General features: G+C 40.8%; 1 protein-coding gene across 1 annotated transcript; it reads left to right on the forward strand.

Moving 5' to 3' along the window:
• Nucleotides 1-451: 451 nt before the first annotated feature.
• On the forward strand, nt 452-2,153 carry RPS29 (ribosomal protein S29). The gene is made up of 3 exons (XM_077761218.1): nt 452-562; nt 798-897; nt 2,036-2,153. Exons 1-3 carry the CDS (start codon nt 501-503, stop codon nt 2,042-2,044), a joined length of 171 nt encoding a protein of 56 aa, XP_077617344.1. The 5' UTR covers nt 452-500; the 3' UTR covers nt 2,045-2,153.
• Nucleotides 2,154-11,489: the final 9,336 nt, after the last annotated feature.

Below are 11,489 nucleotides of genomic sequence, written 5' to 3' on the forward strand. Positions count from 1 at the left end.
GTTGCCCAGGCTGGAGTGCAGTGGCTATTCACAGGCGCGATCCCACTACTGATCAGCACGGGAGTTTTGACCTGCTCCGTTTCCGACCTGGGCCGGTTCACCCCTCCTTAGGCAACCTGGTGGCCCCCCGCTCCCGGGAGGTCACCATATTGATGCCGAACTTAGTGCGGACACCCGATCGGCATAGCGCACGACAGCCCAGAACTCCTGGGCTCAAGCGATCCTCCTGCCTCAGCCTCCCGAGTAGCTGGGACTACAGGCGCGCGCCACCGCGCCCGGCGCTCGGAGGCAGCGCAGAAAGACACAAGAGGCTGAGCTGCGGTGACGTCATCAGCTGGGCCGGCCTGGATCGTTTCCAGGATCGCTCTGTGAACTGGGTGGCCGCGCACGGCCCGCGTCATTTACCAGCACTGCATTCTGGGTGAAGTGTCTTAAACGTTTGAAGAGCGCATGCGTTGGCGTGCCCTTTCCTTTTGCCTCGTTGCATCCGAGAGAGCAAGATGGGTCACCAGCAGCTCTACTGGAGCCATCCGAGGAAATTCGGCCAGGGTTCTCGTTCTTGGTGAGAAACAGAATGTGATTTTAGGGAAGGGTTGCCTTGGGGTGGGACGCGGCCAGAACTCTCATGTAGAGGAGCCTGCAGGCGGCGCGTGCGGGTTGAGCGAGTCTAGAGCTGTGCCTGCCGCCATTACGGGCCTCTGACGGGTCGGGGAAGACAGGCGGTGCCGGTGGTGGCCCCGGAGTGGGGAATCGTTTTACTTCCGTTGCTTCCAGTAACGCCATCTCTCTTCTCACAGCCGCGTCTGTTCAAACCGGCACGGCCTGATCCGGAAATATGGCCTCAACATGTGCCGCCAGTGTTTCCGTCAATACGCGAAGGATATAGGCTTCATTAAGGTACGCGGCCGCCGGAGCCATACTCCGTTCCTGTGAGCGGAGAACGTTCAGATACTTCCTTACTGCGAGCTTTCGGTCAACACCGTTTTCCTTTTTTGTCTTGGATGTTAGCACGGCTTTTTTTGGGTCTGGGACGACCCTGCTAAAGTAGTTTTGGTAGACTAATGGGATAGGAGCGTATAGACTTTATAAACAGTCAAACTCTGATTTATCAGTGTCTGCCAGTTTTAAGTGCCATGTAGCATACGGGATGTGATTATTTGATTTTTCAGAAACCACTGAAATTAAGTTTTAGGTCTCTAGTCTATAAGACATTTTCCCAGCAAAATACATATGTTGGCTACTGCCTTGAAATGTTTGATAGTTCTATAGTGGATGAGCTTGAGGATTGGGGCCAGATTAACCTGGGATTCAGATGGAAGTCTGCTATTAAAAAGTTCTATGACATTGGTCCAGTCTCCTGAAGTTCAGTTTCTGCCTGAGAAAAATAAATGGCACGGTTGTTGTGAAGATTTGTATGTTTATAAGGAGCTGTCTTTACTCTTCCTGCTAGTGTTTTCCCTCCCCTGTGGGGAAAACGACTTTTTGTCTCTCTCAGATACAGTCACAGTCATGTGTTAATGGGTGTTAATGGGTGATCTCTGGCAGACAGAAATTCTCTTAAGCTTGGATTTTTAGTTTTGACCAGGTAACAAGTGTATGCTTGCTGTTACAGTGGAAGTGTATATATCTTAGTCAGTGGGAGTGTGCTTGTGATGAGAATGGACCGGACCTTCAAGCTGACTTTGTGCCCCCAGTTTCTCAGAGATTAAGAGTAAAAGAGTTACTTTATGAATGCCTCCTACAGTAGTGTCTGGCGCACACTGAGGACCAAAATGTTAGCTGTGTAGTTAGTTACCTACTTAACCATCCGGAAGTGTTGGAAAATATCATTGTGTGGTGTAGTGTTTTCCTGTTGTGGTTAGTGGAACGGCTTGTTGTGGGCTTTCAGTAAATGTGATCTTGGTAGCTAGTTTGGGTGGGTCATATCTTCAGTTTAAAGCTCATTTTATCCAAAATGAGCCAGTGTTTGTGAGAATAAAATGGGATATTTAAACATTTCGAATTAATTAATTCCCTCTTTTTTTATTTTTTCCAGTTGGATTAAGTGAACTTCCTGGAATGGGTCATCCAAGATACCTACCTTAACTGCAGATATCCAAGATAACCTATCTTAATGCCAATTCATTGTACATAAAATAAAAATACTTCAATTATGTGTGTTTTATGTGAATGGAATGGTCAGTTGATTATAAAAATCTCTTTTTTAAAATGTCCTGTTTTTGTTTTTTTTTTAATGTTTTTTTAAAATTTATTAGAGACAGCATGAGCAGGGGAGGGTCAGAGAGAGACACACACAGAATCTGAAGCAGGCTCCAGGCTCTGAGCTAGCTGTCAGCACAGAGCCCCACGTGGGGCTCAAACCCACGAACTGTGAGATCATGACCTGAGCTGAAGTTGGACATTTAACTGACTGAGCCACCAGGTGCCCCTAAAATGTCCTGTTTTTAAATGTATCTCAATGGATTCATCTTAAAAATATGTGGCTTAATTTCCCTCAGTTATGTAAAAGTACTCATGCTGAACTCTGGTAAAAATACCAGTGTTGTTTTTACACTTCAAAAAACTATTTTTGTTACATAAAGTGACTTCTATAGGAACATTCAGCATATAACTTGGTCAAGTGTCTCAAGTAATTGATTTGCTATAGTGAGCTAGGGCAGTAGCAGTAAAAGTGTTGAAATACGTTTTTTGAGAAAAGACTTGTTTTAGCCATTTCCCAGAGGTGGAGAGGTGGCATTGTTAGCTTTTGGGGTAATTCATGGATGAAAGTTTAAGTTTCTTAAATATTTGTATGTGGAAGGGACTAGTGTTTAAAAAAAGTCGCTGAAAAGAAGAGGGAGGGAGGCAATCCATAAGAGACTTGAATACTGAGAACAAGCTGAGGGTTGATGGGGGTGAGGGAGAGGAGAAAAGGGGTGATGGGCATGGAGGAGGGCTCTTGTTGGGATGAGCACTGGGTGTTCTATGGAAACCAACTTGACAATAAACTATAAAAGAAAAAAGGTCACTAAATGGGTCTTGTAAGCAAAAATACTTTGGTGGGGCAAGGGTGGAATGAGGGAAACCCAGCCTGTTGAAAGAGTTTTGGCAAGGGATCTTGGCTAGGTCTAGAATAAAAGGGAGTGATTGAGGTAGTCCACAAACAAATAAATGGCTTCTGATGAGGAAGATGACAGGATTTGTTGAAGGAATGGATGTGGGAGATAAAAAGGACGATACCTAGAGCTTTACCCTGAGCAACTGGAGGGCCATGGTTACTACTGAGCGAAGACTAAAAACAAGTTTGGGGAAGGGGAGTGAGGTTTGGGGCATACTAAGTTGAGTGCTTAGTAGATCTCCATATGGAGCTCCCTCGTAGGTAGGCATTTGTACACATTCCTCTGGGATCCATGGGAACTTGGGACTAGTGGTACAACTTGGGTTGTATGCTTCAGTATGAATAATATCTGCTATTTGGGGATCTCATCTTTATTGGTGGAAGAGCTCACTTCTTAAAATCTAGGAAGTAAATAATACATGAAGAGGACTGTTCTGGGTTACTTCAGGGACAGGTGGGAAGAGTAAAGCAGACTGAAAGAGAACCTAGATAGTGGCATACCAGAAGCCTAGGAGGGAGTGATCAGCTAAGTGCTTCCGATAAACTTGGGTTAACAGGTTATCTCACAGAATGGGAAGTGTGACTAAAAACATCTTAACTGGTTATTTTCAAACACAAAACGACCATGCTGTTGTAGGGGGGTCATGGAAGTTGGGGACAGCTGAAGCTTAACTTTCATGAGCTTTATAGAAAATCTGCCTCTTAACATTTGAGGCCCAGAAGTATGGGATAATAAACTAGTTAACTGCCAGGTAAATGTCTAGGGGAGACATTAACCGTCAAGGGGGTAGAATGTTGGGAGAAGAGCTTGAAGATGTTAGGAAAGTTTGTGGTAATGGAATGGATCTGGTGTTGCAGACAGTGGGGGAGAACCAGTGTTAGCTGTGCAAATGTAGAAATTGAAGATCAAGGAAGATAAGATAGGCGCATGCATCCAGTGATTTAGTTAAATGAGGTTGTGAGAGGTGTTTGATTATGAGATTCTTGGGTGAACTAAACTCCAGTCTAGTGGGATGGCCCCATGTAAATGCTCTTGTATGTAGCCTTGGCAAAGGGAACATACCCTAGCCATTCCTGGCCCTGTGTGTGTTTGGTGGGAGTGACTGGGAAGGCTTGGTGTGAATAGGTAGTCTGGCTTCTGTGCAAGGGGCTGGATAACTTACTACTTAAGATTTAAATGTATGTGTCAGACATGCAAAGTGCCTTATGTACATTATTTTTTTCACGTCTCTGACTACTTTTTCTGGACATGCCCATTAATTACACAGCTGAGGAAACTGAAGCTTAGAAATGAGGTAATTTTCTCAAAGTCTCCCTAAGTAAAAAAGGGATGAGAACTGGACTAGACCTCTAGTCTGTCTGATGTCAAAGCTAATGCTCTCGATGCCTACTACACACTCTTTCCCAGAGACAATTACATTAAGACAGGGACTATTTCCACATTTACCACAGCATGTAACAGGTGCCTTATATGTTAATAGTAGGTCCTTCATTGAATAAATATCTAGTAAAAGCTCAATAATGTCAATGGTGGGGTGCCTGGGTGGCTCAGTTGATTAAGCATCTGACTTTGGCTCAGGTCATGATCTTGTGGTTTGTGAGTTTGAGCCCCGTGTCAGGCTCTGTGGTGACATCTCAAAGCCTGTACCCTGCTTCACATTCTGTGTTCTTCCCTCTCTCTGTCCCTCCCATGCTCATGCTCTGTCTCTCAATAATAAACGTTAAAAAAATTTTTAAAAAATGTCAATGGCAAAATATGATAGATTCTATGAGAGAGGTCCAAACAACCAATGGAGCATAGAGAATATATTTTTAGCTTTGGGTCCCTTCACTTATTAAATTAGATCTAAATGGGACCTGTCAAAGAACCTGTCAAGGAATTTACTTAGCTTATTACTGAAACCAGTAAGCTCTCAGCACATTCAAAAAAAAATTCAAAGCATCACTAGTGGGTGTTGAAATAAACTTAGAAATAAATTTAAAACTGGCTTTTTCAACCTGAGAGGAAGTCATCTCTCCACCAGATGAAATTAGAACTTCTCTGTGGACACCTATAATTTATGTGCAACTTTCACAGTTGTAGAATAGCTTGAACACAAAGGCTCAGAATCCCACACCCCAAGACTGTGCTAGACAAAAAGCTTGAATTTCCTTGAAAGACATCCATCAAACTTTTGGTCCATGTCAAAATCTTTCACAGTTTTTGTCTACAGACTTTTATGTATAATTGCTAAAATTTTCAAGTTTATGTTTTGTGCCAGGCTCTGCTCTTAGTGCTTTACTGTAATTAGCTGCTTTAATACAACAGTGCTGTGAGGTATGATCCCTATTTTGCAAATAAGGCAACTGAGGCAAAAAGAATAAGTAAATTTACCAAGATAGTATACTCTCAGTAAGTGAGGTTCAAACCAAGTAGAGTATCTCCAAAACTGCTCTTATCATTAAACTGTAAATGTCCAGCAATATGAAAAGCTTTGGCAAACTTTAGTAGTTTACAAAATAGCCTAGAGAAATTATTTTTAATACAAGGTGGAAAATTTTATGTGTGGTACGATTTCAATATGTTAAAAAATGCACAGGAAAAAAAGGAAGGAAACATACCAGCATATTAGCAGTGATAGAATTATAGGTAATTTGATTTGAAGCATTCAGATTGAAGATTTACTTAAGGGTGAAGAATTTAGTGACTACTGCAGTATATAGTGCTCCAGGTATCAATATTGCTATTGAGGCTCCTTCCCCTTCCCAAACAGCTCATTCTATTTTTAGATTGCTTTGGTAGTAAGTTCTTTCTTAGCCTTGCTATGATTCCTTCCATTAGTTTCTACCCACTGATATTAATTCTTTGTGGGCGTGTGCAAAACAAGTCTAATCTCTTTTATGCAAGGAAGAAAGGTTAAGTATTTAGGCATGAGGGCTCTTATGTTCTCCCAGAATCTTCTTATTTTAGGTTAATTTGTGATTATTTCGACTGTCCCTCCTACCATGATTTAAGCCATCTCTGGTTTTCTCTGAATTAATTCCATTCCCTCTAGATCCTGACAGTGTCTGACATGGCATGTTTCACAGGGAGGTCACACAGTAAAAATTTGTTGGCTGAATCAGTGAATGAGCAGGTTTGATAACAACTGTAATTTGGTTGGGCATCAGTGTGTCTTCACTTTTTATGGGCCCCTCTTTTACCATTACAGAGACACCAGCGACCAGAGCCTTGAACAGCTATCTGCATGGCTAATGCCCCTGACAATTTTAAAATGGTCTGCTTTGCCTAACCTCTGCCTAAGACATAGTTCTTGTTGAAAAGTATCCTTAATAATTGGAGCTTTAGAGATTTGGGCTTTTAGGTAGGCAAAACAAAGCTCTTCCAGTGGTATGATTAAGAAGGGTTTAGGGGCGCCTGGGTGGCTCAGTCGGTTAAGCGTTCGACTTCGGTTCAGGTCATGATCTCACGGTTCGTGGGTTTNAGAAGGGTTTATCAAGGTTTGAATTTCCTTAATAGCCACAGGAGTTGAAAAAAGGAAAAAGGTGGACAAATGGACCAAGAAGATGTGGCTTATCTATACAATGGAATACTACATGGCAATGAGAAACAATGAAATCTGGCCATGTGTAGCAACATGCATGGACCTTGAGGGTGTTATGCTGAGCGAAGTAAGTCAGGCAGAGAAGGACAGATACCATATGTTTGCACGTATAGGAGGATTAGGAGGAATTTAACGGAGGACTGTGGGGGAGGAGAAGGGGGGAAATAGTGGGGGAGAGGGAGAGAGGCAAATCATGAGAGACTCTTGAATACTGAGAACAAACTGAGGACTGATGGGAGTGAGGGGGATGGAGGGTGATGGGCATGGAGGAGCGCACTTGTGGGGATGAGCACTGGGTATTATATGGAAACTAACTTGACAATAAACTATTTGTAGAAAACAAAAAGGAAAAAGGAAGAGAAGGCTGAGCTACTAGATGTTTCTCAAGGGTTAATTTAGAACATTAAAGGCTCAATTTGTTGATATCACTAAATGTATGTGTATACAGGAGCCAAAGATTAGACTACATTATTACCGGTGCTAGTTGCAGGAGTCCTTTGTCTTTCAGAGCTTTCAAAGAATTGAAATTGGAAGTGACAAGCTTAATCTAGATGGGCTAATTATCATTTAGTGTCTGTATTTAGAGTCATTTGGTCAATTAGAAAATAATTTAAAGAAACCAGGACTGAGTTTTTTGTTTACTGAAAATCCTTTGTTAAATTTAGCCCATTATGTATGTCAGTGGTGACCAGTCCCTTGAGCTGATTCCAGACTAGACCTTCTGATTCCTATAAACAAATGCTGGATTAGCTGACAGATGTATTGAAGGCCAGTAGGACCACAGTACCCTCCTTTTCTGTTCATCACTTCCCTCCACCCTCACGGCCCCCATTGTTCTTATTAGTACACTTAGCCTCTGGACACCTTTCTATCTGCTTAGAAGGAGATCTCTGGCTGCCTGTATGTTTGAGAACCACTGATCTTGGAGCAAGGACTAAAACGTCGCTGGCCTTGGAAGTGGCTTGTGTGGACCTCAAGTGGAGTCCAGCCCTAGAATTCAAAGGACACTTTTTTTTTTTTTTTTAATTTATTTCTGAGAGAGACAGACAGTGTGAACAGGGGAGGGTCAGAGACAGAGGGAGACACAGAATCTGAAACAGCAAAGGACACATTTAAGGAAGCTGTGCTCTGGGTCAAAATGACCAACATTGCCTTCACTTTCGTGTATGCCATTGTATACCATTGGTTACTTCACTGGACTCCTTTCTTCAGACACACTGTCCCATCTCTCTCTGGGTGACTTCTGGGCAGTGCTTTTGATATCCTTGCTCAGCTCCCTTGGACAGACAGCAGGTTGCCACTCAGCTGTTTTATTAGAAGACCTTTGTTAATTCAGACAGTCTTAGAAAAATCATGCCTACTTTCTGCTTGTATATTACCATGGTTCTGCAGTGAGTAATGGAGGGCCTTCTTGGTTTCTCTGAACACAGTTTAGGACAGGTCCGAATTCAGGAGCTGCCTTTGTAACTCCTTCCTCTGTTATCATCTGGGTTTCAGAATAGGATCTCTGTATGTGTGTTTATAGTTTTAGATGTTGCAGCAATGAAAGGAAAGAACAGTTTTGTTTAATAAAGTTGTAAGAGTGTAAGTACCAGTAGCCTCATGCACATTATACAACCCAATAATAATTACGGTGATCGTGTAAACAGCTCCCCTGTGTAGACTAGCTGAGCCTCCATCACCAAACATCAAGCATTAACAGCAGGCGCCACAAAAATCAATAAGCCTTCGCCCAGGGAACCAAAGATACGTAGGTTACTAAAACTCCTAACAATTACCCATAAATAATAAGATTTCATTATAATAATGCTGAAGGAGGTTTTGTTTTATTTCCTAAATAATAAAGAAATTACACATTAAAGGACTAGTTGACAAAGTGATAAACATTCATGGTGGTATAGACAAATCAATAAAAGCACAAAATAGAAAAAGGAACCTGTTTCTTGGCAATCACACTAGCTGAATTTCATAGACTGGGTCTGTTTTACCTTGTATTCTCTTTTTATATACCCACAAATTCAATTTTATGATGACAATTGTGCATCTGTTCTTCCTTTGATGCTAATTAACTTCTATTACTATTCATGAAGATTAAGTGTGGACATCTAGCACTGATGATGTATTCAGCCAATCACCACAGGAAAGGGCTTGTGAAAACAAATTTATATACAGAAGTTTTTTTGTAGATAATCTCCTTAAACACAATTTCCTTTAAAGTTTTCTACATAGTCAGGAGTCTTTGTTATCTGATTTCTGAGTATTCCAGCTTCCTTATTACCAAATCATGACAATGAGTGCTCCTCATTTGGGTCCTTCATTATAGGTTTTCTGAATAATCTTATCCTTAGTTAATGACTTTAATTTGTTCCTGAAAACTCTCCCACTAAGTTAAAAGCTCTTAAGTTTTTAAAAATTCCACTAATTTTATTGGAAAAAAATTATGATGTATTCCATTGCACCACAAGATACTCAAGTCATTTTCACAAATAGAAAAGTATACCAATTACGCAATAAAAAGAAGCTTATAAAAGTAATAACAATTTAAAAGCATGCTGACACCGACTGGTATACTGAAATTCAATTCTGGCACAGGTTCCCCAAGTTAAAGAGCATGGTCCTGAATGAGACTGCCCGCATTTCAGAGACTAGCCACACTTTGGGAGTCCTCAGGTCACCTGCAGGGTAATGTTTACTTCCTACCTCTCTCAGTACAATGCTAAAGTGGGAAAATGAGACAATGTAAAATTTCTTGAGAGAAATGGGCTTTTAAGTTCATAGCCTCTGTCTTGCTATATAATTGCATAGGACCCTAGGTTTTAAGGCTTCATTTTAGCCTAATTGTACCATGTGGATGCCTGGGCCAAGAGAAAAATTAGTAGGTAATATAATTCCTCTGCTCTTGGGCAAGACTGAAGCTAAATCCTCCCTGGAGATAAGGGAGAGAGAGATGGAGATGGAAGAGTTGGGAAGTATAATTTGTGAGGCTTGTTTCTTGACAGCCTAGACAGTAAGCTCAGCATCTAATCTAGCAATGGCAACCGCCAGGCAAGAATATTCCTCAAAATCTCTCTTTTTTTAGTATTCAAGGTTAAACATCTCTTTCTTTAATTTATATCTACATGGAAAATAGTTGGTTTACACTACACCGTTTTCTAATTATCCGAGATAATCCTTACTCTTCTAGTAAAAAAATCCTCACTTTTACATTTAAACACACTATGTGGATAATTGTCTGCATAATCAAATGTTATTGAAATATGGGTCATTCTAGAAGGCAATACCCTCATTTATAAAATAAGTGTGATGGTTCTATGTGCTCCTCTGAAAGGTTGCAAGTACCAAATAAGTTAATGTGTAAAAGTGCACAGACTATGGATGGTTTTGGGTGGTGCAAGGCCTTAAAAGGCTGAAGACTTGATGCCAGAATCATCCTTCAGGCATCTGAGGATCCAAGAGGAAGCTGGACACACTAGGAGCACACACCTCATTTTTGTTGGTCCATCTAACCATCAAATAGTAACCCAGACTTGGAATAACTATGGTCCCAAGAGCCTGAAGAGTGTATTGGCTCAACTGGGTATGCTGTTCTAGGAAGTGCAGTCTCAAAGCACCATGGAAATAATGTCTTGAGCATCCCAAGGGGTCACACTGTTTTTGGAGACCAGTGTCCTATTTTAATTGCTGCTTTCCCTGTTCCAGTGTCCTTGCAACATTCAGGCTCTTGATCCAAAGGTATTGGGCCTGTAGATAAAAGTATGTGGCATTGCTTAGACTAAAACACCGAGATGGCTGAACTTTGAATGTGAGGACATCACACTGAGGGAAAAAAAAAGTGAGTAAAACCAAATTATCAAGGGGTCAGAGTTGAGAAACTGTCAACAAGAATATCTTTTGTGTATGTGTTTGTCACATATTATCTTCTATTGAATCTAAACTTTTAATTCGTTCTAAACTTTTTCAAAATGGTACCTCTCTGTCTTTAAGATTAAAAAATTTTTTGAGTATAGTTGACACACAATGTTACATTAATTTCAGGTGTACAGTATAGTGATTCAACTTCTCTAAACATTGTGCTATGTTTACCACAGGGTAGCTACCATCAGTTACCATACAGCACTATTATAAACATCATTGGCCATATTCCCTATATTGTGACTTTTATTATTGTGACTTATTTATTTTATAACTGTAAGACTGTATCTTCTACTTCCCTTAGCCTATTTTGCCCATCTCCCTCCCTCTACCTCACTCTTCTCTGACAACCATTAGTTTATTCTCTGTATTTATAAGTCTTATTCTGCCTTTTGTTTGTTTATTCATTTCTTTTGTTTTTTTAGATTCAATATACAAGTGATATCATATGGTATTTATCTCTGTCTGACTTATTTCACTTAGCAAAATACTGTCCAGGTCCATCCATGTTGTTGCAAATGGCAAGAGCTCATTCTTTTTTATGGACGAGTAATATTCCATTGCACATATGTGTGTGTGTGTGTGTGTGTGTGTGCATGCATGGTCATGGGTGTACACCAAATCTTACTTATCCATTTATCTATCAGTGGGCACTTAGATTGCTTCCATATCTTGGCAATTGTAAATAAACCTGCAATAAACATAGGAGGTGCATATATTTTTCAAATTAGTGTTTTCCCTTCTTTGGGTAAATACCTAGAAGTGGAATTATTGTATCATATGTAGTTCAATTTTTAATACTTTGAGGAACCTCCATACTCTTTTCCACCGTGGCGCACCAATTTATATTCCCACCAACAGTGCATGAGGGTTTCTTTTTATTCGCTTCAACACTT

Source organism: Crocuta crocuta, unplaced genomic scaffold, assembly GCF_008692635.1.
Source record: "Crocuta crocuta isolate KB4526 unplaced genomic scaffold, BGI_CrCroc_1.0 scaffold163, whole genome shotgun sequence".
Taxonomy (NCBI): domain Eukaryota; kingdom Metazoa; phylum Chordata; class Mammalia; order Carnivora; family Hyaenidae; genus Crocuta; species Crocuta crocuta.